General features: G+C 44.6%; 1 protein-coding gene across 3 annotated transcripts in view; it reads left to right on the top strand.

Annotated features, from left to right (window-relative positions):
- DOCK1 (dedicator of cytokinesis 1) overlaps nt 1-27,453 on the top strand; it is a 534,315-nt gene that overhangs the window by 407,052 nt on the left and 99,810 nt on the right. For all 3 annotated transcript variants that reach the window (XM_082423165.1, XM_082423166.1, XM_082423167.1), the window contains exons 30-31: nt 9,248-9,326; nt 17,893-17,993. In XM_082423165.1, coding sequence (XP_082279291.1) covers nt 9,248-9,326; nt 17,893-17,993 — 180 coding nt within the window. The remainder of the gene's footprint in view (nt 1-9,247; nt 9,327-17,892; nt 17,994-27,453) is intronic.

The following is a 27,453-nucleotide window of genomic DNA, read 5'->3' as shown; positions in this document are numbered from 1 at the left end:
TAAAGTTCAAGATAGTTCAGAGGCCCCATAGTTTAGTACCTTTATGTGTTGGTTGAAAAAAGGAGAATCTCAAAAACTTGGGCACCTTTTGAAGGTCTTCTAGCCAAATGTTTACATGGATGTAAAGAGAGAGAGAGAGCTGGATGGGTAGATAGATGATAGATAGATAGATAGATAGATAGATAGATAGATAGATAGATAGATGATAGATAGATAGATAGATAGATAGATGATAGATAGATAGATGGTAGATAGATAGATGGATAGGTAGGTAGGTAGATAGATGATAGATGGATAGATGGATGGATAGATAGGTAGATGGATGGATAGGTGGATGGATGAATAGATAGATAGATAATAGTTGATAGAAATAATTAGATTAAAACTGTAATTGGATGTGTCTGTGTGTGTAGACAATTAAACTCGTATTTGACACCATCAGGGATTACAGCGCAGCATTTTGTTTCCAGTGGCAGCTCACTGCAGTTAAATGTCCATGCAGAAGAGAAGGAAGTCAAGGAAAACTTCCTGGGCTTTTCTGTTTGTTTGTTTTTAATTGTATGAGCTTTGGGAATGAATGATCTCTGTGTCACCAGGCCCCCAGATTATTTAAAATGGGTAACGTTGTGACGAGAGGGGTAAAGGTGGTGACCTTGACTCTCTGGAGACAGGAAGGCGTCAGTTACCAAGCAGAGTGAGATGGAGTTCTTTCCATGGAGCCATTAACAAGAAAAGGTGCGGCCATTTGTCTGGAATAATTTGAATGTCTACAGACAGTACATCTAGACCTTAGGGCTTCTGAATCTTTGGGGGATTTGCCTGTGGCTCTCTCTACATTATTTAGTTTGTGTGTTTGGTTTTACCTTTAAAATTTTTAGATTATAAATAAATCTTTTCATAGATTAAAAGTGATTGAAAAGAGCTCTGTGAAATATTGGCTTGCCCTTTTTCTTAATCATTTTGACCCTGTGGGACAGCATCCATGAAAGCATTTAGTTCTCACACCATTAGCTTCGTTTTTTAGAAATTACTTCACTCTTGCGGCTCAGAATGAGACATGACTTGCTTGGTTCACATCTCTTCCACTCTCTCTCTTTTCTGGCAGAGTCAAAGCAACACCTTTCTGAACTGCTCCCTGCCTTCCACCCGCCATGTTCTCTGTCCCCTCCCTGCAAACATCTGGTTCTCGTGTTCTTGGGAGCTGGGAACATTATGAACAGTAGGCATGACCTCTATTCACTGGGTCCTGACATTTATGTACAATAATGTTGGATGGAGAGAATAAAGACCAATGCAGATTGCCAGAAGGTGGATTCCCCCTCCCCTCTCGAGCAGGCTCTGAGTGTGTGTGTGTGTGTGTGTGTGTGTGTGTGTGTGTGTGTGTGTGTGGGTGTGTGGGTGTGGGTGTTTGTTTGCGTGGTAGGAGTTCCTGGACATACCACTGGCTCTGAGACATCTGTTAGTGCAGTTATAAACTGATGCTCCCTTAGATCAGAACATTTCTAAATATGCACAGCGGTAAGATGTGCTTTGGGGGATCCTGATGTGTAAAAGACGAGGTTCCCTCCATTAAGGAACCAGCTCCAGAAGTGGAGGGGAGCAGTGCCCAGCCATAAATGCCAAATGCCTAATGAGAAATGTGGTTATCAAGAACCTCTAAAGAGCGGAACCCCACAGCGGAGAATCTACTCTGAATGCAAGGACTCCATGGAGAGCCGGGTGCTACCAAATATTCTAGCCTCCCTGAGCCCTCTGATGTGGGTCAGGGCCTGATCTTCTGGGCCAGCTCATCCATCCATCATCCATCCATCCATCCATCCGTCCATCCATCCGTCCATCCATCCATCCATCCATATTCATCCATTCATTCTTTCCTGTGGCTAATACATAGTGAACATATGTGATGTGCCAGATGCCAGTTTGGCATTGCAGACACGTGGGTGAATAAACAGGACCATTTGGGAACAGTCTGGAGGGCTTCTCTGTCCTTGAGTGCAACTCCAGCGGTGCCCAGTGTGGACAGGGTCACCAGGGACGCAGAGCAGAGCCCACTTGCACCCCATCCTCCCTCTCATTGCTCCCCGACAGAAAAGACTTGCTCTTCCCCTCTGCTGAGCTGGGCTGAGACCCTTCATTTCAGACTAGTAAGGCATCCTGCTGTCCAATCGCTTGGCTTAGCTCTGATGCTTTCCATAATCTTTGACTGAAAGCAGATTGTTACGCAAAAGTTTCTAATATGATTTTCATACTTACTTCCCTCAGTTTGATAGTTATTAGAAGTAACTCATGAATTACAGCAGATATTAAATATTCTTACCTAAAAGTTAGCCTCTGTTTATGTGTCTTTTTGCCTAGTTAATTGATTTGTGTTCAAGTGGACTTGGAACATTGCTAAGATTTTAATCCCATCAAGTGTGAAAGGTAGGATGGAATGTATGTGTGTCCCGGATGGTTCTGCAGAAGTGAGGTGGCCCTTGATACCTGTAGCCTGAGTGGCTCATCTCTGTTGCAGCGTTGATGATGGTTTTTATTTGATCATCCCTTTCGTTTTTCCCCTACAACTTGTATTCTGTGTTATTTGGTTTTTTGTCCTGGCTTTTTAAAAAATTTATAGCGACTCTAAATTATAGAATCTCTCTCAGCACTGCTCCTTCTCAGTTGTCAGTTCATTAAAAAGTTTTTGCTCAGCCTTCATATTATTTCAGCATGGCATCTTTTTTTTTTAAGTCATTTTGAGCAACATCTTTATTTAACTAGCTGAAATTGTTCCAGAGCTTAATTAGAAGTAGCATATTGCAGCTGTTTGGGTGCTATCTTGAGGCACAATAATTAGCCCGTAATAATAATGCATGTCCTAGTGAACTTGTCGTTATTGTCATAGAGGGCTGGAGGGAGTGGCTTCCTTAAAGCTCATAAGGACTCTGGGCTACGCCAGTGAACGGCCAATTTCTGAAGCGGAAGGAAAAGTTAAGGGGAAAAAGAACATGTCCCTGGCCGTAAGCCTAGTGGTTTTGTGCTGTATGACAGCCTCTCTCCGCCCCGTGACAGGAAGTTGTTTTACTCCACTGACACCTGGGGCTTCCTCCGGTTGCTGGGGTCAGTGCAGTGCACGTCCCCAGGTGCTATGGAACACAATTGCCAAGGGTCACGTGGGCCGGGTAGAGCATCTTCTCTTGAGCCACGCATCCCGTACTTCTGAGGACCGAACATGACATGGGCAACCTCAGCCCAAGACTGGAGGGCTGATTAGGGTTGCCAGGTGACCTGTATATATGAGGCGTATCCTGAATCTAGTGATTTTGTCCTGGTCCTGGATTAATTTGTCAGGATGCCCTCAATGCCCTGTATTCAGCTTTTTTTTTCAATAAATTATGAAATTCAGCCAGAAGATCTATTTTTCCGGTTTAACTAGGCATCCTATAGTGGCAGAATCTGGCCCCCCTATAGCTGATGCTGCTGCCCCCTCCATGCTCCTGGTTAGCGGACAAGCCAGCGCGCCCATTGCCTCCATTCATAGTCACTTACACCAATTCCTCCTTTCTGGTTATGTCTCAACATCCTCAGGGAAGAATTCACATAACGCCGGCTACGGTTTTCTTCAGCCGCTAAGATAGCAAACTCCGGCACAGGTCATCTGTCATACTCGTTTTGGTCCTGGATCCCTGATAGGTGTCTTAATGAAATGATGTCTGCAGATCCTCTTTCTTTGAGCTATGCCAGAGAAAGCTGCATGATAGCGGGTGTTGGACAGGAGGTGATGGTGGGAGGTGGTGATGGAGACCTCCTTAAAGCCCCAGGTGGACCTTCCCTCTCTCCCTCCTCCCAGGCTAAACTGGCCTTTAGTGGCTCTGGGACTGTCAGGGCTGGGGAGCTTCTCCAGGCATTGCATAGCTAAAGAGATCCTGTTGTCAGAGAGCACCAGTTCCTAGTAAGTAACCTAGATTTCTCTTACACTCTGGCTGCTTCCTGCTGTCTAAATAGACGAAGTGTAATGAAGTTTATTATCTGCGACCTAATGCTAATTCCTCTTGCGTCCTGCCTTTGTGCAGAGGGAGAAGGGTCATTTAAAAAGAAGTATCAGGACTAAGCTCTGTTGTTGTAAACACTCTCCAGAGTAATAAAACAAATCTACTGAACAAACAACCTTATGAAACACTTAGTACTCTGGAGTCATTTGTGACAACCCTGAGTTGTATAATATATTTCATCACGGAAAAGGAAAGGTCAAGGTATGGAAGGGTGTGATATTTTGTCCTGTGTTCTTAAAATCGTACCTTATCAATGAATCAATGAATTAAAATTCCTGCTAAAACTCTTGTCAAATTACTCTCATATCTACTAAAACTTTTTTATTTGATTTAAACAAGTAAACAGTGACTAAAATTAGCATTTGGCATATAGGACAAATGATACTGAAGTAAGCCATACGTCCAAGCTTGATGATATTTCACTTATCGATTAAAAAAAATAAGTTGCCTGCCATATCAGTAAACAAAGGATATTGCAGCCATCAAGCCATCACATTATAGCCACCCCTGTGGTGAGCCCTGAGTGAACTCAGGATGAGAAAGCACAGGATACTGGCCCCAGATAGCTGAGGTGCATATCAAAGGAATGATTTCAGTGAGCCCAGACTCATATCTTCCCATATATGAAAAACACTAAATTCCTTAACTTGAGATATCTGATTTTCTTTTTCTTTCTTTCTTTTTTTTTTTACTGGAATATAGTTGCTTTACAGTGTTGTGTTAGTTTCTGTTGTACAATGAAGTGAATCAACTGTATGTATATACATCTATCCTCTCCCTCTTGGACCTCCCTCCCACCGCCTCCTCCATCCCACCCATCTAGGTCATCACAGAGCACCAAGCTGAGCTCCCCGTGCTATACAGCAGGTTCCCACTAGCTATTTATTTTACACATGGTCATGTATATATGTCAATCTTAATCTCCCAGTTCATCCCACCCTCCCCTTCCCCTCCGTGTCCACAGGTCCGTTCTCTAGATCTGCATCTCTATTCCTGCCCTGCAAATAGGTTCATCTGTACCATTTTTCTATATTCCACATATATGTGTTAGTATACGATATTTTTTTTTCTCTTTCTGACTTACTTCACTCTGTATCACAGACTCTAGGTCCATCCGCATCTCTACAAATGACCCAATTTCATTCCTTTTTATGGCTGAGTAATATTCCATTGTGTATATGTACCACATCTTCTTTATTCATTCATCTGTTGATGGACATTTAGGTTGTTTCCATGTCCTGACTATTGTAAATAGTGCTGCAGTGAACACTGGGGTACATGTGTCTTTTTGAATTAAGGTTTTCTCAGGGTAAATGCCCAGTAGTGGGATTGCTGGGTCATATGGTAGTTCTCTTTTTAGTTTTGTAAGGAAACTTCATGCTGTTCTCCATAGTGGCTGTATCAATTTACATTCCCACCAACAATGTAAGAGGGTTCCCTTTTCTCCACACCCTCTCCAGCATTTATTGTTTGTAGATTTTTTTTTATTTAACATCTTTATTGGAGTATAATTGCTTTACAATGTTGTGTTAGTTTCTGCTGTATAACAAAGTGAATCAGCTATATGTATACATATATCCCCATATCCCCTCCCTCTTACGTCTCCCTCCCACCCTCCCTATCCTACCCCTCTAGGTGGTCACAAAGCACCAAGCTGATCTCCCTGTGCTATGCAGCTGCTTCCCACTAGCTATCTGTTTTACATTTGGTAGTGTATATATGTCAATGCTATTCTCTCACTTTGTTGCAGCTTACCCTTCCCCCTCCCCGTGTCCTCAAGTCCATTCTCTACGTCTGTGTCTTGATTCCTGTCCTGCCCCTAGGTTCATCAGAACCATTTTTTTTTTTTTAGATTCCATATATATGTGTTAGCATACGGTATTTGTTTTTCTCTTTCTGACTTACTTCACTCTGTATGACAGACTCTAAGTCCATCCACCTCACTACAAATAACTCAATTTTGTTTCTTTTTATGGCTGAGTAATATTCCATTGTATATATGTGCCACATCTTCTTTATCCATTCAACTGTCAGTGGACACTTAGGTTGATTCCATGTCCTGGCTATTGTAAATAGTGCTGCAGTGAACATTGTGGTACATGACTCTTTTTGAATTATGGTTTTCTCAGGGTATATGCCCAGTAGTGGGATTGCTGGGTCATATGGTAGTTCTATTTTTAGTTTTTTAAGGAACCTCCATATTGTTTTCCATAGTGGCTGTATCAATTTACATTCCCACCAACAGTGCAAGAGGGTTCTTCCCTTTTCTTCACACCCTCTCCAGTATTTATTGTTTGTAGATATTTTGATGATGGCCATTCTGACTGGTGTGAGGTGATACCTCATTATAGTTTTGACTTGCATTTCTCTAATAATTAGTGATGTTGAGCATCTTTTCATGTGCCTCTTGGCCACCTGTCTTCTTTGGAGAAATGTCTATTTAGGTCTTCCATCCACTCTTTGATTGGGTTGTTTGTTTTATTGATATTGAGCTGCTTGTATATTTTGGAGATTAATTCTTTGTCAGTTGCTTCATTTGCAAATATTTTCTCCCATTCTGAGAGCTGTCTTTTAGTCTTGTTTATGGTTTCCTTTTCTGTGCAAAAGTTTTTAAGTTTCATTAGGTCCCATTTGTTTGTTTTTTTTTTAACATCTTTATTGGAGTATAATTGCTTTACAGTGGTGTGTTAGTTTCTGCTTTAGCAAGATCCTTTTTGACCCCCCTCCTAGAGAAATGGAAATAAAAACAAAAATAAACAAATGGGACCTAGTGAAACTTAAAAGCTTTTGCACAGCAAAGGAAAATGTAAACAAGACTAAAAGACAGCCCTTAGAATGGGAGAAAATATTTGCAAATGAAGCAACTGACAAAGGATCAATCTCCGTTTGTTTATTTTTGTTTTTATTTTCATTACTCTGGGAGGTGGCTCAAAAAAGATCTTGCTGTGATTTATGTCAAAGAGTGTTTTTCCTATGTTTTCCTCTAAGAGTTTTATAGTGTCCGGTCTTACATTTATGTCTTTAATCCATTTTATTTTTGTGTATGGTGTTAGGGAGTGTTGTAATTTCATTCTTTTACATGTAGCTGTCCAGTTTTCCCAGCACCACTTATTGAAGAGGCTGTCTTTCCTCCATTGTATATTCTTGCCTCCTTTGTCAAAATAAGGTGACCACAGGTGCGTGGGTTTATCTCTGGGCTTTCTATCCTGTACCATTGATCTATATTTCTGTTTTTGTGCCAGCACCATACTGTCTTGATTATTCTAGCTTTGTAGTATAGTCTGAAGTCAGGGAACCTGATTCTTCCAGCTCTGTTTTCCTTTCTCAAGATGCTTTGGCTATTCGGGTCTTTTGTGTTTCCATACAAATTGCAAAATTTTTTGTTGTAATTCTGTGAAAAATGCCATTGGTAGTTTGGCAGGGATTGCATTAAATCTGTAGATTGCTTTGTGTAGTATAGTCATTTTCACAATATTGATTCTTCCAATCCAAGAACATGGTATATCTCTCCATCTATTTATGTTACGTTTGAGTTCTTTCATCAGTGTTTTATAGTGTTCAGAGTACAGGTCTTTTGTCTCCTTAGGTAGGTTTATTCCTAGGCATTCTTTTTGTTACAATGGTAAATGGGGTTGTTTCCTTAATTTCTCTTTCTGATCTTTCATTGTTAGTGTATAGAAATGCAAGAGATTTCTGTGCATTAGTTTTGTATCCTGCAACTTTACCACATTCCTTGATTAGCTCTACTAGTTTTCTGGCGGCATCTTTAGGATTTTCTGTGTTATAGAATCATGTCATCTGCAAACAGTGACAGTTTTGCTACTTCTTTTCCAATTTGTATTCCTTTTATTTCTTTTCTTTGATTGCTGTGGCTAGGACTTCCAAAACTATGTTGAATAATAGTGGCAAGAGTGGACGCCCTTGTCTTGTTCCTGATCTTAGAAGAAATGCTTTCACTTTTTCACCATTGAGAATGATGTTTGCTGTGGGTTTATCATATATGGCCTTTATTATGTTGAGATAGGTTTCCTCCATGCCCACTTTCTGGAGAGTTTTTTTTTATTATAAATGGGTGTTGAATTTTGTCAAAAGCTTTTTCTGCATCTATTGAGATGATCATATGGTTTTTATTCTTTAATTTGTTAATATGGTATATCACATTGATTGATTTGCATATATTAAAGAATCCTTGCATCCCTGATCATGGTGTATGATCCTTTTAATGTGTTATTGGATTTTGTTTGCTAGAATTTTGTTGAGGATTTTTGCGTCTATATTCATTAGTGATATTGGTCTGTACCTTTCTTTTTTTTGTAATATCTTTGTCTAGTTTTGGTATCAGGGTGATGGTGACCTCATAGAATGAGTTTGGGAGTGTTCCTCCCTCTGCAATTTTTTGGAAGAGTTTGAGAAGGATGGGTGTTAGCTCTTCTCTAAATGTTTGATAGAATTCACCTGTGAAGCCAACTGATCCTGGACTTTTATTTGTTGGAAGATTTTTAATCACAGTTTCAATTTCATTACTTGTGATTGGTCTGTTTATATTTTCTAATTCTTCCTGGTTCCGTTTTGGACAATTGTACCTTTCCAAGAATTTGTCCATTTCTTAGTAATCTTTTGAAGTTCTGACTACCTGGTCTTTGTTGCAAAAACTTCTGTGGATCCTGGCCCCAGCCTTACCTCTTTGGAGCCGTCCCTCAGAGCGATCTGAGATGCTGTGTCCTAGGCTTAAGTCCTCAATTTTGTCCGCCGAATAAAACATAATTCTCACCTTTTAGGTTGTGCATTTTTTTCCAGTCGACGTGCCAAACCATTCCAAGCCTGACAGTGTGTAATAGTGCTTTCAAATGCTTCACTTTAAAAAGTCAGCTAAGCGAAGACCAATTTTATAACACTAATACATTGTGACTTGAGAAAAGTATTTAATTTGCACCTTTTCTTTTTTAAAAAAATTAGGGTTTTTAGTGATATTTTTCATATGTTACTTTCACACTGTTATTTTGGTCTGTTTCTTTTATTCTGCGTGTGTCCTTGATTAATTTGGAGAACGTCTGCATATAATTCTCTGGGCTTTTCACTGGCAAAACCTCACAGCTTTTCACAGGACTTAGAGAGTTCCCGTGCCAGACAGTCTTGGATTGTAGCTAATTGAAATGCCAAACCTCCAAAGGTGCCAGAGCAGAAGTGTGTAATTATGTAATTTTCTCTTGATCTTTCAGAGTCTTTCTGCGAGCGATTAATCAGTATGCAGATATGCTGAACAAAAAATTTCTGGATCAAACCAACTTTGAGCTGCAGGTAAGAGAAGAGGTAGACATGACCTTTGTTGGGAAATCATGTTAAAACAAATTGCTGGTCTGAGCCCATATCTTATATTTCTAATCCTTGAACTTAAGTTTTCCCATTTAAGGTGTGGAAATGGAATTTACAGTGTGTGATACTGGAACCCGAGGATTGAAAATGATGCCTTTGGGCTATTTGCTCAATTTAGCGAGGAAGGAGATGGAGCTGTTTCAGAGTGAAAGTCTTGAATCAGAGTGACAAGTAGGGACTCTCTGAGCAGGAAGGCTGCCACGTCTCAATTGGTGAGGCTGCCAGGATTGTCTCAGACCATCCTAATGTGATGAGGATCAGCCCAGGAGGTGAAGTGGGTCTGCATCACTGAGCCCAGCTTGCTTGTAGATATAGATTTTCCCCTGATATATTCTCTTCTGGCTTTGTGCTGCCCCAATTGGCCTTTACCAGGCAAAAGGTCGCAGCCCTGCAACACCCCTGGGCTGTGGTCAGCTGATCCTTCCATGTTGGCCCTACTTCTGCAGTGCTTGTGGAGTGCGTGCGTGTATGTGTGTGCGTGTGTGTGTGTGTGTGTGTGTGTGTGTGTGTGTAAAAAGGATTGATTTTTCCCTGGCATGATTTCTTACTATGCATCTGCTATTGGTGACTCTCATTTCCACTGAACTTCAGATATATTTCTGCTAATCATGATTTTGCCATTATGTAGTTTCATTTACTAAAGTTTGCAAATAAAAGCATCCAAATGCAAACAGGTTAGTTTCCTGGGTGGGATTTTTCACTGAGAAGGAACCTGAAGAATTTATGTATACCCAGAGGGTGGTCTGGCTCAAAAATGAGTTACCAGATAACAAAAATTAGACAACCATCTACCTTCCCTTTTGCATTGTCTTCAGAAAATTTAGAGCTTATATGCTACTCGGTTTATTAGATTAAGTTCTTAGGTTCCTATGCCCTATTTCTTGTATCATTTTTTTAAATTAAAAATGTTTTATCGTCATTTAAGTACATAGTAGTACATCAGGTACTGTGTATTTGGAAATGTTACTTACTATTTTTCACAGTTTTAAATGTTTTATTATTTTCTCTGCTTAATGTTTGTTTTCACATGTCCTAATACACAGATACATGCACGTAAAATATTTATGCAGGGTAAATCCGCACATCGAATAAAATATGAAAGGCCCCTTACCACCCTTTCACCCTTTTCTCCCTCTGCTGGGTAACTTTTAAAATCATTGTTGTGTGTTCTCCTTGAGGCTTCTTTAAGCATTTACAGTTGACCCTTAAAAATGTGGGAGGGCGGGATGGAAGGTGATTAATCTGAGTGTAATTCAACCAAGCACAGACTATGTAGTACTGTAGTAGTCACTACTGAAAAATATCCACCTGTAAGTGGACCCTAGTAGTTCAAACTCGAGTTGTTCAAGAGTCAGCTGTATCTGGACCTAGACCTGCTTTCTTTTGGTTTTGAACGTGAATTGGGTCGTGCCAGCCATGGTTTTCACTTCTATCATATTCCACAACATAAATGTACCAACATTGGTGCAGGCATTCCTGCACTGATTACCTGCAGGCTATTTTCAGTTTTTCCTGTTTCCAAGCAGTGCTTCCACGAACAGTGTGACACACGCATCTCAGTGCTGCATTGCTATAGAACAGGTTCCTGGAAGCATAATTGCCAGGCTGACTGGTAAGATATTTTAAGTTTCATGGACACTAATAAATTACCGACCTAATATGCTCTAGCAATTTGCAATCTCACCAGCCTTCTCTGAGAGCAGTCATTGTCTAGAGTCTTCTCCCATACCAATTTCTTTAAAATTGTTGATTCTTATTTTTATTGGTATTTCTCTGATTGCTGGTTGGGTTGAGAGTACTAATTGGCTGTGAGGATTTCTAGTATGAACTGTCTGATCATTTCCTCTGCTCATTTTTCTCTTAGGCTATTTGTCATACTTTTTTGTAAGTTGGAATTCATGATATAGCCTAGTCATGGGTTTAGGTTTATCGTATAGAAATGTTTGATTTTTCTGTAGTTAAATGTGTCAGTTCTTTTATGGCTTTTGGGTTTTATGTTTTGCTTGGCAAATCCGTCTTTGATTATAAATTTAACTATTCTTTATGTAGATAGTCTCTGCTAATACATTCATAGTTCTGCTTTTTTTTTAACTTTCCAATGATTAATCCATCTGTGATTTCTTTTTTTAATGAGTTTTGAAAAATTGAAGTATAGTTGATTTCCAGTTGTGTTTGCTTTAAGTGTACAGCAAAGTGATTCAGATACATATATATATAAAAAATATATTTATCTATATTCTTTTTCAGATTCTTTTCCATTATAGGTTATTACAAGACATTGAATATAGTTCTCTGTGCTATACAGTTGGTCCTTGTTGTTTATCTACATCTGCATTTTCTATAGTTAGTGTTAGGGGTTAGAGTTTAACTTCACTTTTTCCCACATTATTTTATTGTCGAGAAAAAATGAGTCAGTCTAAGAAAGAATTGGAAAATTTAATTCAAGCTGAATTTGAGGATTATAACCCAGGAAGAACATCTCAGAAAGCTCTGAGAACTGTTCTGCCAGTTAGAAATCAAGGCACACTTATATAAGTTTTTTTGAGACAGAGGGTGGTACATCAAATGACATATTATTGACAGTTTACATAATCCAGATCTAAGTCATCAAGTTGGGTCATGTGACCCCTTACAAGGTCAAGAAGGGATGTTATCTTTTTTTTTTTTAACATCTTTATTGGAGTATAATTGCTTTACAATGGTGTGTTAGTTTCTGCTTTATAATAAAGTGAATCTGTTATACATATACATATGTTCCCATATCTCTTCCCTCTTGCATCTCCCTCCCTCCCACCCTCCCTATCCCACCCCTCTAGGTGGTCACAAAGCACAGAGCTGATCTCCCTGTGCTATGCGGTTGCTTCCCACTAGCTATCTATTTTACGTTTGGTAGTGTATATATGTCCATGCCACTCTCTCACTTTGTCACATCTTACCCTTCCCCCTCCCCATATCCTCAAGTCCATTCTCTAGTAGGTCTGTGTCTTTATTCCCGTCTTACCACTAGGTTCTTCACGACCTTTTTTTTTTTTTTCTTAAATTCCATATACATGTGTTAGCATACTATATTTGTTTTTCTCTTTCTGACTTACTTCACTCTGTATGAGACTCTAACTCCATCCACCTCACTACAAATAACTCAATTTTGTTTCTTTTTATCATCTCACACTGGTCAGAATGGCCATCATCAAAAAATCTAGAAACAATAAATGCTGGAGAGGGTGTGGAGAAAAGGGAACACTCTTGCACTGTTGGTGGGAATGTAAATTGATACAGCCACTATGGAGAACAGTATGGAGGTTCCTTAAAAAACTAAAAATAGAGCTACCATACGACCCAGCAATCCCACTACTGGGCATATACCCTGAGAAAACCATAATTCAAAAAGAGTCATGTACCACAATGTTCATTGCAGCTCTATTTACAATAGCCAGGACATGGAAGCAACCTAAGTGTCCATCATCGGATGAATGGATAAAGAAGATGTGGCACATATATATAATGGGATGTTATCTTTTAAGGAGTTGTCTTGTTGATGGGAGGAGAATGTTTCTCTTTATGGTTGAGCAGCTATTTTCTGCCAATGGTGGAGGTTTGGTCAATGCCTAATGCAGATGCACAATGCACAGTGAGGGGAGAAAGGAGTCCAAAGGGCAGAGAAGAATTTTTATGTTTAAATAACATATGAATTTTATTTCACATTATAAATAGTTTTTTCTTTCCCAATGATTTGAACTGCCACTGAGAAAACTCGTAATTACAAATGCATGTGTGTACAGTTCTGTTTTCTGTGTTATTACCTATGGGTTTTATACCCAGCTAGTATAACCAGGACTTCCCCGTTAGTGTGTTATTGCAAAATTATCTTGACTCTTTTTGCGCGTTTCCTCTTCTGTGTGAAATTCAAAATCACCTTGTTAAACTTCTTAAAAATGCTGTCTACATTTTAACTAGGATTCTATTGAATTCATAAATAATTGTAGGGGAAATGTAACAGCACTTCAAGGAATACGTGACAGTATTTATTTTTTCCCATCCCACACAGGAATATTTAGGCCTTTTTATGTGTCCTTCATTAGGTTTTCTTGTTTTATCCATGTAGGCCGTGCCTATCACGTGCTGAGTAGATGGCTGTGTATTTCAGGTGTGACTGCTGTGGGTGTGGGCTTACTGGTTATTGCTGAGCTTGTGCATTGTTTTATGCATACGGTCCTCTGGACGCTCCCTTCAGGCCCAACACCTTGGCTGCAATGAGCCCTTTTGGCCTTTGTCCCTTGGCAAGTGGGAAGTGCATTTGATTGTTCCGCTTTGGAGGGCTCCCACCCTCCTACCCCCAGGGGGAGGCTTGGGTGCCGTGTGGCCGAGGCCGCCTTCAGCGTGTGGTCCAGGCAGCGGGCGCTCCCACAAGGTGCGTTTTTATGTTCTGACATTCCCTGCACAGTTCTCTCTCCTGACACTTCCTTCTCCTTTAACTAATCGTCCCTGTGGGCTGCTTCTGCTTCCCTCTGTCCCTCCTCGGTCTGCTTCTCATTTCCAGCAAGTATGCTACCAAGAACTCTTTTTTCTTAACCTTATCCTAGTTAGCTGCCAGCCTGACACCCTATCACCTCCCCAGATCTGTAGTGTATATTTCATACAAACAGAGACCTTCCCCTACGTGACTAGAGTAAGAATACCAAATGCAGGAAATGTACATTCTCATCACCCCTAACCAGTCCTCAGACCACATTCAAGTTCAGTCATCCCAATCCCATCCTTCACAGGTCAGCATCACAAATGCCGTTAGTTGTCACATCTGAAATCACCCATAGCTTACAGGGTTTTTTTTTTAATGTTTGTATTTTTATGTGATTTTTTTAAAGACTTTATTAATGGCAGTTTCAAGTTCACAGCAAAATTAAGAGGGAGGTGCAGAGATTTCCCGTAGACCCCCGCCTCCTGCACACGAAGCTGCCCCACTATCAACATCCCCCACCAGATGGTACATTTGTTACAATGGATGGACCTACACTCACACATCATAATCGCTGAGTCCTTACTTTACATTACGGTACACTGTAGACGTGTTGCCCACTCTGTGGGTTTGGACAAATGGAGAGAGACACGCATCCAGTTCCATTGCCCTAAAACTCCTCGTCCTCCTCCTATTCATCCCTCCCTCCCCCGATGCGTTCAGTTTCTGCGTGTCTTTCATCTCCTTCAGGCTAGCACAGTTGCTCACTCTCCTGGCTGTTCTGTCCTCGGCACTCTTGCAGAGCACAGGTCTGGGTTTGCAGACGGCCCTGCACTTGGGTTGCCTCACGTCCCCCAGTGCTTAGACCCAGACTGCGCCCTTGGGAGGAACATCACAGAAGTCATGACCGCTGCCCCCCATGCCAGATGCTCCCACCTCCTGGGGGGCCCCCTCATCCTGTTCAGGCTCTGACAATGGCCAGGGGATTTTTGAGGTGCACAATAGGCAGCCTCCTCATTCCTAAGGATATAAAAGTCTCCTGTGGGTCCCAGTCCTGCTTTACAGGTGGAAACGCTGAGTCGCCAGGCACACGGGCCACCAGGGAACCTCCTTCTTCAGGGCATTGGACTACGCAGTTCCCCTAAATATCTCCCAGGGCAGGGTTTTCAGGAGACTTGTGGCTCAGCTGTCGTCCTGGCCGCTGTGTGAGTGAAGAGAAGGAATATAGAGTTAGTGAAACTGGCATTTAAAAAGACACATTCATATTTTTGTTGATGTTTTTATGGGCAGCAGGTATACATTAAAATACGTTCTGGGTCCTGCTCTAGTGGTGCCCCTGACCCAAACGTGGCCAGGGATCCCTGCCAGTGCTGTGAGAGGAGGGCACTGCTGGGAGATGGGTGGCCATAGCGGGGCGGTGTTAGTTCCAGAAACAAAGGAAGCAACTTGTACTTTATTGATTTGAGTCACCCCTTTTATTATAAAAAGGTCTGACAGAGAAAGTGCCTTTGTGGGCAGGAAAGAGTGTGGCCTGTGAGGTCCAGGATGGCCCGCTGGAGACCCTTGTTCTGCTTCACGTGGTTTTTTTTTGTGGTTTGGAGCAAGTCTCTGAACCTCATTTGTGAAATGGGAAGACCAGCACTTACCTGGGATTGAGCTGCTCTGTTCCTGAGGAAATGCCGGTTCCTGAAGCCCACCACACTCTTAGCTACATCCATGCTTGAAAATTTCCTCTTATTTCTCTGGTCACTGAAAATAGAGTCATTATTGTTAACACCTTGTTTTTACGTAACTCTGTGTAACCATCACATTGGATGCAATGAATATTACCCCTGTTTTGTAAATAAGAAAACCAATACCCACAGATTTCTTCCTAAGATCATTGGAGGCACCTTGGAGCTTGGACATTTGATGGAAACTCTCTCCAGCTCTTTCCCACTGGGAGCAGGTGAAAGTTCCCCTGAAATATCCTGTGGTACAAGAATGGTCCACTGAGGAGTATCTGTGATGGCCAGTCCCTGAGCCCCTTGCTGCGTTTCCTGGGGTGGGGAGGGTCTCCCCGCTTATCTCTCACCTGCTCTCCCTAACCCCCCACCCTCGGGTGCCGCCCTCTGAGAGAGGATGCAGATGGAAGCAATCTGGAGGAAATGTCCCTAGAGTTTTGTTTTTTTTTTTTTCATAGAGTTTTCATTTGCATTTGAGAAATCCCCATGGGTTCATCCCTCAAATATTGATTATTCCTGATGGATCACTTACGTTGAGCCAGGCTCTGCCCCAGACCTGGAATCCTGCCCCCACCCTGTGTACCGTGGAGTGTAAAGGGAGGACGATTAGGGCAGGACTGTAGGGACAGACCAAGGTGCTCGAGGGCGCGGAGAGGGCGAACACACCTGGTCCAGGTATGCTGAGACCCAGTGAGGGAGGAGAGGGGGGTGGACCCGGCATCTGCAAAGGCCCGGGGGCGGGGAGAGCGTCAGCTCAAGGGTCTGATGGGAAGACAAGGGTGCAGAGTGTGGTTGGAAAGGCTGCTGCAAGGCGGAAGCAGAGGGAACCAGGCCGCGGGACTCCCCTTCAAACTCTGTTCTGACCAGAAACGTGTGGGAAGCTCCTGAAGAGGTTTGAGCTGGGGTGTGGCCCCCTCAGGTTAGTGTCAGTTCCCTCTGGCTGCCCTGTGGGATGAGGCGAGGACAGGAAACAGGAAGCAGGCTGCTCTGGTCTGTGAGGGATGATGCTGGCTTGGGGTGGGTGGTACCCCAGCACTGAGACAAAGTGGGTGGGCGTGGGAGGGATTTATAAGGTGAAGCGGAAGGACTTGCTGATTGAAACAGTGGGATGCTGTGAACGACAAAGCCCAGAATAAATCCCGGGTTTCTCCCCTGGGCAGTGAGGGGTATGCCCGTGCCATTTATTGAGTTCAAGGGAAAGCCCCCATTCATGATCCAAGAATTCGTCCTTCATTTTAATTTTCTTCACCTGGTCTTAAACATTGACCTAATCAGGGGGTCTTAGTTTCATGACTTTAGGAATCTACCCATCATAATATTTCTTGTTGAAGGACACTTTTATGGGATACTGTGTCCAGATACACAGAGCTTCCAGTGAAGAGCTTTAGGATGACAAAATCATTTTATAGTAAATTGTCATTTAAGCCATGTACAGTCTGTAAGTCCTTGAAATATGAAATGTTGGATCTTTTTACGTTTTCCTCAATTTTCTAGTGTTTATATATTTTTAGTATCATAAAAATGATAAATATAGAAATGTATACAGTAAGTCCCCTACCTACGAACCTTCAAGTTGTGAACTTTCAAAAATGCAAATGTGCGTTCGCATGTCCAATCACGTACGTTAGTTCACGTGTCTGGCGTACATTGTCCCTTGCGTGCATCCTCTACAATTGGTTGTGCTTTTGTGTACTTTACAGTACTGTATAGAGTACAGTAGTACAGTATCTTTATTTCAAGCCCAGGATGTCCGGAAGCAAGCATAAAAGCAGTGGTATATAGCTGATTGTGTTAGTTGGGTACCTAGGCTAACTCTGTTGGACTTATGACCAAGTTGGACTTATGAACGTGCTCTCGGAACTCCTTCATATGTAGGGGACTTGCTGTATACTATGAGGTAAGGGGCTCCATAATACAGTATTAATAACAGCTAACATTTATTACGTGATTACTGTGCTCCCGGCACCACTGGATGGGCACTGCATGTCTTTACTCCCTCCGTCCTTGAGCAGCCCTATCAGGTAGGTACTGTTGAAATTCCCACTTTACCTGAGGAAACCGAGGCACAGAGAGGTTGGAGTGTCCGCCTAAGTAAGTGGCTGAGCTGGGATCTGACTGCTTGCACTGTCAGAGCCCATGCTCAGCCCTGAACCACACCGTGGGTGGCTGATTAGCAATGTGTATGTAGAGAGTGCGGCTTTCAAACCTTTCAGAAGTGTGTGCTGGGCAAATGCTACTCTAAACGTCTCGGAGCGTTTCCGAGATCCTATATTAATCGGTTCGGCACCTTAGCATCTCCCCTTTTTGGTTTCAGCTGTGGAACAACTATTTTCACCTGGCTGTCGCTTTCCTCACTCAAGAGTCCTTGCAGCTGGAGAATTTTTCAAGTGCAAAGAGAGGGAAAATCCTGAACAAGTAAGTCCACGTAGCCCCAAATGCACGGGCAGGAGCCTGCAATTCTGTTAGCACAGTCTTCTTGCGTCCTCTAAGCCACCTGGCTACCAATTGAGATGTAATCATGGTGTAATGAGAGGGTGGTTTCAAACCATGAATTGAGTATTGCCTTTTGTGACCCATGAATCCAGATCTAAAATTGCAGATCCATTCTGGTGGGTTGCAAGTCAGTGTCATTCAAGACTATTAGCACAGAACAGAATGGGTTTCGGGAGATGATTGCTTTCGCTGTGCACCGTGCTGATGTCACGCCACGTATGGTTGCTGTATTGCTTAATTGTCCAACGCTGCTTCAAACAAGGAAGCTTCTGGCAGAAGCTGTTGGCATCTTGGGATTGTGGAACAACTCACTGCGGAGTGATGAGTCATCTGGGGTTCCTTCTTTGCAAGAGATGACCCCGGTCCTCTTCCAGGCAGGAGCTCTGAAAGGGCTTAACTAGCCCTTGGATTATCCTGAAAACGTCTGAGAAGCCCCGGGGAAGCCAGGATCCCTGCCTGGCTCCTTCAGCACTGCATCCGGAACAGCTCCTGGTCCAGAGTCAGAAAAAGAACCCTTGCGTGGGTTTCTTTGCAACCCTTGGGCACTCTGAGGGCCTTGCCACCTCTCTCTCTGCCTCAGTTTTACCAGCGTCTCAGTTCTCTGGGGGTCCCTTCCATCAGTACATCACGTTGCTAAGTCATCCGTCCCTGTTCATCACTTCGTAATCCCTCTGAGCCGTGTTGACGGTTCCAAGGCACTGCCAGCCCGGTACCGTCACTGAGGTTAGAGATTCCAGGGCCTCTCAGAAGGGGACAGCTGCTCAGCCCTCCCTCCTAGTATCCCAGGAGTGTGTGTCTCCCTTGCAGACCAAATGGAAAGCACACTATCCCTGGGGAGTAAGAAGTAGTTCAGCAGATATTTACAGAGCACGTATGACCTGCCAGTGACTTTCTAAGAACGTTTTATGCATTTTTCACATAGAATCATTCAAACAAAAACCAAAACTATTCCATAGGTTCTCTTATCATCTTTATTTTCCAGACGAGGAAGTGAAGCAGGTTGTGAACCAGGGTCCCGTGTCTCACACCGAGTCATTCTAACTCGGGCAGTTCAGAGCCCGAGACGTTTAGCTGGGCTGCTTTTAGAACCTTAACTCCTTCCCTGAGACCATCTGAAAGTCAGCTTTCATCGGGTCATCTTGGAACTTCCCTGGCTTCCCTTCCCAGTGGTTAAGACTCCCTGCTTCCCAGGTTCGATCCCTGGTCGGGGAACTAAGATCCCTCATGCCACGTGGAGCAACCAAAACAAAAACAAAACATCAGGCCATCTTTCCTTCAAGCTTCCACAGTTGAATGACTGGTCTGTTGGCCGTTGATAGAGACAAGTGTTCCTTCTTCAGAAAGGGAAATGCACCCCGGGGGGCCTGGGCCCGGTGGGTGCCCAGCGGGGATGGCAGGGAAGATGGCCCCCACCTCCGAGCCAGCAGGGTTTATCCCTCATCTTGGCTCAGGAGACAGACTTTTCTAGGCAGCACCTTCCGGGGATTGGCTCAACAGGGATGCTACCACTTTGTGAAATTTACATTCCCTCAGTGCTCCCAGGAAGTGAGGGATGGCTCCCAGCTTGTTGTCCTTGATGAAAAGCTGTCATGGGGAAAGCTGTTGGTAATAGAAACACTAATAACCAGCACACACAGGACTCGGCCCTAGCCGCTCCCCCCCAGAGCCCTCCAGAGCCCTGGTTATCCTGTCCTGCCCTCCTGTGTGCAGTGCTCATGTGGGGTGAGGCTGGGGTCCAGCCCCAGCTCCAGCCAACACGGTGCCCATTCCTTGCCAAGCTCGTAGCTCATCCTACCCTTAGAGATGCCTGCGGAGGAGAATTGAGTTTAAACCGGAAATCTGCCTGAAAAGAGCTGACGTCTCCTTCACAGTTTGGAGAATAAAACTATTTGATTCTGAGCATTCTCCGGTCAGGGTGGGGCCCGTCTCTCTCCCCGGGCCCTTTCCTTGTTGGTGTGAGAGCATTAACATCTAAGCTAGAGCGACACCAATAAATGCATTCACCACACAGGGCCTTGCCTTGTCCACCAGAGAAAACGTTTGCTTCCCACATCGTGCTGTGCCTTCTGAAGCTTCAAAGCCAAGGAAAATTAAACACAGCCAGCTGGTGTTGCCCCTCCCAGAGGGCCCCTGAATCGGGCTTTTAGAATTCTCTCTCTCACAGCCGTGGCAAGGAGAGACTCCGGATTTTCCCTTTGAAATTGTCTCATGGATCCCCCGAGGGAAAAAGCCCCAAACATTTCAGAAATTGTCTTTGCAGGAGTGTCTCAGCTCCTGTGCAGCCCGAGGGGCCCTCTCCCAGGGGCACAGGTTCAGTGTGTGGCCATGCCAGGCCACCGAGGGGAAGGAATTTCCAGCGTCCGTGTTGAGCGCTCTTGGCCTATGAGGCCGCGTGGCTGAGATAAACCGCTGGTTCACCTGTTCGTTGAACCTGCCTCTTGCCACACCTTAAACAGTTTATCATCCGTGTGCAATTTTAATTTCTAAACAGCAAAACCTGCATGAGAAATATTAGGAGATGGTCCTACCCAAATGCTTAAGTTTTCTAGTGCCTTAGAAATGTTTTAATTTGTTTCAAATTGTGCCATATACTTAGGCCGGGTCCTGGTGCTTGGGACCCAGAGATAAGAAGTTCACAGTCTAGGGGGCAGGTAGCTGTGCAAAATTACATGATTGGGGTAGAACGTAAGTGCTCCCCAGATGCCTTGGCAGCCCGGAGGTTGGCCTGTAGGACTCAGCCTGGGTGGCGAAGGTGGCTGAGATGTTTACCGGACTGATTGACTGAGCCCCTTGTCAGCAGACAGCCAGTCCCAAAAGGGGTCATCGCGTCCTAAGGGGCATGGCCCACTCTGTAAGCGGAAATGCTCGGCGTTGCTGCAGCCTAAGTGAGTGGCCGGGCCTGGAGTGGTTGGGGCTTGGGGCAAGGTGCGAGGGACCAGGTGACACGGGGATTAACCCCAGGCGTCTGAGCAAATGACTGGCTGCTGATCTCCAGCACGCTGGAGCGTGATTCAGGGGGTTATTTTCTTCTAGAGGGAAAGGCCGTGGGGTCTGAGAGTGGAGTGATGCCCCCCTGTTCAGGAGCCTCTGGCTGTCCACATCGGCTTGTCTACTGCTGTAGGGTTTGTGAATCCAACCCAGGGCTTCGGCGTGAGCCCCCTCGTGCCCCCAGCGCTGCCCTTCCTCTCTGCCGCGGCCTGCAGCTCCTCACGTCTGCCTGGTCCACAGCACTGTGGCTCAGAACAATAGAAGATTCCAGTATCAGAAGATCTGCCTGTTCCTTCCCTCTTGTTAAGCTTCACGTCCTCCTGGTGACCTAGGTTGGGGAGATAATTAGGATATTTATTCCAAAAGCATTCCCCAAAGCACATGGGAGTAACATCAAAGAATGGGCCATAGCGTGCAGAACACTGATTATGTCAGACCCAAACTGAGTACAAGATCTGGCAACGAACCACAAAATAAATAACCTCTAGGAATCAAAGTCCATAATGAGAACATTTAACTGACTCACCTTCAGACATCCTTGGCGCTAGTGACTCCTAACAAAGACAGAGAAGGCGACAGAATGCTAACCCTGACCTTCATGAATGCCCCACCCGCCATCCCCCACGCCTTGTACATTAGGGGGGCTCCGGAAGCATGAGTCAAATGTGAAAGAGTTGGCTTTGGATTAGCAGCCAGATTGACCATTTTAGTTTGTAAGACATCGTGTGTCCTAGCGTTGGGGCAATGGGGTGATGTGACTGCATATGGCCTTCTGTGTTCAGGACCAGACTGCATTCTGGAAGAGGAAAGGGGTCCATGAATGGGCCTCCAGCAGCTCTAAGCATAAAATGCCCATTTAAAAATTCCAGCCTGAGAGGGTAAAGCGTGATGGCCAAGCCCAGGTCAATGGATTTGAACCTATGTGATTAATGTGGGTTCCTCATGGTACCCTCTCCCCAGTTGGCCCCGGGATGTCTCCCATCCTTTTCTGGTTCATTTTGTTTTTCCTATAGAAGTCTATCCTCAGCTCAGTGCCTCTTCTAAGAGGGCAGGTTTCACTACTGGACCAAAATACCGCATAAACAAAATATCACAATGTTTCCAAACACTGGGTCCTGAAACATCAGTGTGTTAATTCATACTGTACACATTACTTTTTAGGGAAACCGAAAGGAAAGACGTACACAGTGACAAGCCTTGCTTTGCAGTGTGACCTAATCTGAAGCTGCAGTTGAACGTTCCAAATTATAAAAGGAAATAATTTGTGTTTGTGCTAATTTTTTTCCCAAGAGACTCAAATTATTCCAGATAAATTCACTATATACTAAGAATTAGAAGGGGACCCAAGGAGATGGACTCAACAAGCTGTAACCTGTGCTAAGGTCCTTTTCGAAGGATTAATTAAGTGTCCCACATGCATTAGCGATGCTATATTCATTTTTTTTTTTTTTAGTTGAAGTATAGTTGATTTACAACATTGTGTTAATTTCTGGTGTACAGCAAAGTGATTCAGTTATATATTTTTTTCAGATTATTTTCCATTATAGGTTGTTGCAAGATATTGAATATAGTTCCCTGTGCTATACAGTAAATCATTATTGCTTACTTCTTTTATATAAAGTAGTGTGTATCTGTTAATCCCATACTCCTAATTTATTCCTCCTCCCATCCCTTTCCCCTTTGGTAGCCGTAAGTTTGTTTTCTGAGTCTCCTTCTGTATTGCAAATAAATTCATTTGTATTATACTTTAGATTCCACATACGAGTGATACTGTATGGTATTTGTCTTTCTCTGTCTGACTTACTTCACTCAGTATGACAATCTCTAGGTCCATCCATGTTGCTGCAAATGGCATTATTTCATTCTTTTTTATGGCTGAGTAATATTCCATTGTAAATGTATACCACATCTTCTTTTAGTGATGCTGAATTTTTTTGTGTGCACATATTTATTTTCTTTCTTAAAAAACATTAAAAAAAATTTTTATACAGCAGGTTCTTATTAGTTATCCATTTTATACATATTAGTGCATACATGTCAATCCCAATCTCCCAGTTCATCCCACCACCACCACCCCCTCACCCCCCAGCCCAGTGATGCTGAATTTTTTTGAATGTGATAAAACTTAATGCAGTGGAGGACACATCAGACCCCTGTGTCTAGTAAGGCTTATTCCCATCTGTCATATTTGGGGTCCTGTCTCCTCCCACCTCCCCAGAACTTACCAGTCTTTCCCATAAAAATAAAAATGTCTCACCCCACCCATCATCTCCCTCCAGCTCCCTCCGTGCCTCTCTCACTCCGCACGCCCCACCCACTCCTGATGCTGGCTGCGGGCCAGCTCTGTCCTGGGCTCCCAGAACCCCTCTGTAGGTTTTCCTCCTACTGTTTTGGCCTCTCCGCTCCTCCCTTGTCAGGCTCAGACTCTTCCCTCCACCCATTAAGTGCAGGAGCACCTCAAGTCTTGGTGTTGGGCCTTCTCATTCTGTTCCCTTTCCTTAAGATAGCAGCTTTTAAATTGTGCATCTCAGCCCTTCATTGGGCTGGGATAGCAACTTAATGGGCCATTGTATTAATTTCTTAGAGTCATCTGCCATAATGTAACAACACAAACTAAGTGAAACATCAGAAATTTATTGTCTCATAGTTACAGAGGCCAGAGGTTGAAGTCAAGGCATCAGCAGAGTTGTTTCCTTCTGGAAGCTCAGAGGGAGGACCTCGTCCATGCCTCTCTCCTATCTTCTGGGGGTGGGTGGCGCCCATCCTTGGTGCTCCGTGGCCGTGGCCCCCGTCCTTGGTGCTCCTTGACTGTGGCCCCCATCCTTGGTGCTCCGTGGCCGTGGCCCCCGTCCTTGGTGCTCCGTGGCCGTGGCCCCCATCCTTGGTGCTCCGTGGCCGTGGCCCCCATCCTTGGTGCTCCGTGGCCGTGGCCCCCATCCTTGGTGCTCCGTGGCCGTGGCTGTATAACTCTTGTCTCTGCCTCCCTCTTCACGTGGCTTTCAGCCTTGTTTGTCTGTGTCTCTAAATGTATCCCTCTCTTTATAATGATGCCAGTCCTTGGATTTAAGGCCCGCCCCATCCAGCATGACCTCATCTTGACAGGGTCACATCTTGTAAAGACCCTCTTTAGGGGGTCACGTTCACAGGTAGTAGGGGTTAGGGCTTTAACAGATCTTTATGGAGGACACAAGTCAACCACATGAGCCAAGACCAACATACATTTCCCCCCCCCCCATTTTTTTTTTCAGTGAAATAGAATATAAGAAAGCATCAGAGTTGATTGCAGGTAGTAAAGTTAAGTATTCTTTCATAGAACTTTTGTATACATACATTTTTATGCATGCTGCTTAGTGTATTTCTTATTGCAAAAGAGTTTTTGAAACTTAAAAAAAATACTTATAAATCTGCCTCTGCAGCCTTGGTTCACAGCACACCCCTCCTCTTAAGGGGAAGGAGTAAGGCAAGCTCCCTGTCCTCCAGTCTCACTGCCTTCTTTGGTCTATATACTCACCTACCCCGCCCCCCGGCCACAGGGCCTTTGCACCTGCTGGTCTCTTCCCCTCTCTGTCTGGATTACACCTTTCCTTCTTCAAATCTTGGGTAAATATTACTCTCTAAGAGAGCTTCTCCCACAGCCAACCTGGACCCACTCCTCCAGTTTTTCCTAAAGAACTGTGACCATGGCCTCCAAAAAAACATAAATAATAACAAAAAAAACTACTATATATACATATATGTGTGAGTCTTGTATGATTGTTTAATGCCCATCTCTACTACATGCTAATAGTCCCTCAGGTCTGTGGATTGTGTCTGTTTTCCACATTATATTAGTGTTCCCATATTAGCTCTGTGCCTGGCCTTCAGTAAGCATTTAGTAATTCATTAAACAATGAATAACGCTTACAGAACAAATTAATCTAAAAGACCATTGCAACCATGAGGGGGATGCTGTGATGAGGCCCACTCTGAGCTTTTACAGGAAGGACCAGCCTGGCTTCATTGCTTGTTAGGACAGACGAGGGCACCATCTCCTCGTTCTCCCGAAGGCCTGGGAGACGAGCATCATGCCATCATTATCCCAGTACTACACATGAGGAGACCAAGGGTCAGAGTGGTCAGGTAATTTTCCCAGTGTGCTTAGATTTGGTCTCAGGTTGGTCTTACCCACAAGCTCGGGCTATCTCTGGTGGACATGGGATTTCTGCTTTTTGGGACAAAGATTCAGGAAAGCAGGCGCTAAGGTAAGGTCGCAGAGACTAGAGTCATGCTATTTCGGGTCAGAGTTACAGGCCTGGATGTGGGATCTGGGACCTCCCTGGGCTGTCTAAAGGATGCCTCCTGGGACCTCCCTCGGGCTGGCCGTTTGAAGTTGTCCACTCACTTTGTGGGTGGGCACAGGCGACCTGGGTGTGGTGGGGGGCACCAGGTGACTCCGGCTTTGCAGAAACAGGCATGTCATTTCCCCCCCAGGAGTCTCTGCTTCCTCAGTGGGAAAATGGCTACGGGAACGTCGTCTTCCTCACCTTGTGGTCTTACTTTGAGAATCAAATCAAATGAAACACACCACACATGCACTTTGAGGGGTGAGACACAGTGCTGTGCTGTGGCATTGTGGAAGTCTGCCCTCTCTGGTCCTCGAGGTGCATGCTGGGGGTGAAGAACAGGAGTTCTTTGGGAGTCTGGAGGCTTGTGCAGTCTCTTCTCCCCTTGCCCTGTGACCATGGCCGAGTCATTTTGCTTCCCCCCCCAGGAGCAGTTCAGTTCCCTCAACTATAAGTCTTTAGTCATGGACTTAGTTACGATCTCTAAGGCTGCGACCAGCTCTGGAATTCTCTCTCCAGGTAGGAGCATGATCCCAGATACTCTCCATTACTGCTTTTTTCTCCTCCTTGGGGCAAGAATTACAAATGGTTCAGGAATCCCTCTTAAGTTCTGGTGACAGCTGTGACTCCATTTGGGGATTACGCGGAGACGTGTATAGATTTGTCAAAGCTGCCTTCTTATTAAAATGAGAGAAAAGATCAGTCTTACTGCCAGGGAGATTCAGTCCTGCCCTTCACCTTCCAGCTCTTTACTCAGCTTGTACCAGCCTCGAGCACCTGTGTCTTATTTGACTATTATAATGGCATTTTTAGCACCTTTCTACCAGAGGCCTGACTCTCCTGAGCGATGTGCACTCAGATCTTTGCTAATCTCTGAAATACCGTGAAGACACATCATTCCCCACGTAGAAGACAGTAAAGCGGCACTGAAAAATGTAACCCAGGCATCCTTGAGCCCCTCACGCTCCACCGGCACCAGGCGCAGGGGCGCTGGGCGGAGAGACAGGGACGGGGGCCGGCTTCCCTCTCCTCACACGCCTCCTGGGGTCCCCGGGTCAAGTCCAGCTCTGGACAAACAGCAGTCACTGTAGGACTTGAGACGTCCATCGGGTCACTGCTGGTGATCCAAACCCAAACCGTGAGCCCGCTGCTGCCAAGGCTCTCCTGCACTTTATCTTTCTGAACTTTGGGGTTTGATTTGAATTATTGTAAGAGAAGAAGAGGAAGAGGAGAGGAAGTCGAGTCAGGGGCCAGCAAGGCGCAGACCCTGATGGAGAACAGCCTGGCTTTAACCATTCGTATTTTTCAAGATATACTGTTCTGGGCTGAGAAGGAGTTGCTTGGCAGTTAAGAGTCTTTAAGCTTGAGTTAGTGACAGGCCCACCCATGGGACAGGCTCTCGCCTCCTCTGGGCCTCTGGCGTCCTCACTGTGTTGAGGTCTGAACGCCTGGTAGCAGGGCCTGGGGTGTTTACGTTCTCGGGGTCCTCCCTACGATGCCACACCCCTCACCTCCACAGACACCTGCTCCCCTGAAAGGCAGCTCAGCCCCCTGGACAGCAAGGACCCCTCCAGCCTGAGGAGGAAGCATCTGCGCTAGATGGAGCGTGGTTTTCCTCTCCCTGGTCCTCTTCTCCTGGTAAAAGCCCAGAGAATGGTCTTCCCAGTGAGTCATCATGCAGCCACCTGCATCCTCTCCAGGCCTGGGTGCTGGGACCCCTCTGTCATTCCTGCAGGAGCAAAATGGGGACTGGAAAACGGCTCTGCAAGCCTCAAAAGGTGCACGCCTCAATGGTGCTCAGATCTTGTGCCCCTGGGGCACTTCTGGGTGCCAGCTAGGCGCAGAAGGGTGACCCGGTCCCTGCTCCCTGGGACTTGGTGCTGGGAGCATTCCTGGGCAGAGATCCCCTCTCTCTCACCGAATTTCCCTGCAGCAGTGCTCCCCTGGTGTCGGGCTGCTCTGCAAGGTAATACCTTCACCTCAGAGGACCAGCTTGTCCTCGGAGGAAGGGGTATGACGCTGCCCTCTCACTTTGGTTTCTCCACGTGTACAGTGAATGCCTTGGCACCTGT

This window comes from Balaenoptera physalus (genome assembly GCF_965194825.1).
Source record: "Balaenoptera physalus genome assembly, chromosome: 14".
NCBI classification, from domain to species: Eukaryota; Metazoa; Chordata; class Mammalia; order Artiodactyla; family Balaenopteridae; genus Balaenoptera; species Balaenoptera physalus.
Note: the sequence above shows the minus strand (reverse complement) of the source record. Positions and strands in the feature narration are given on the sequence as shown.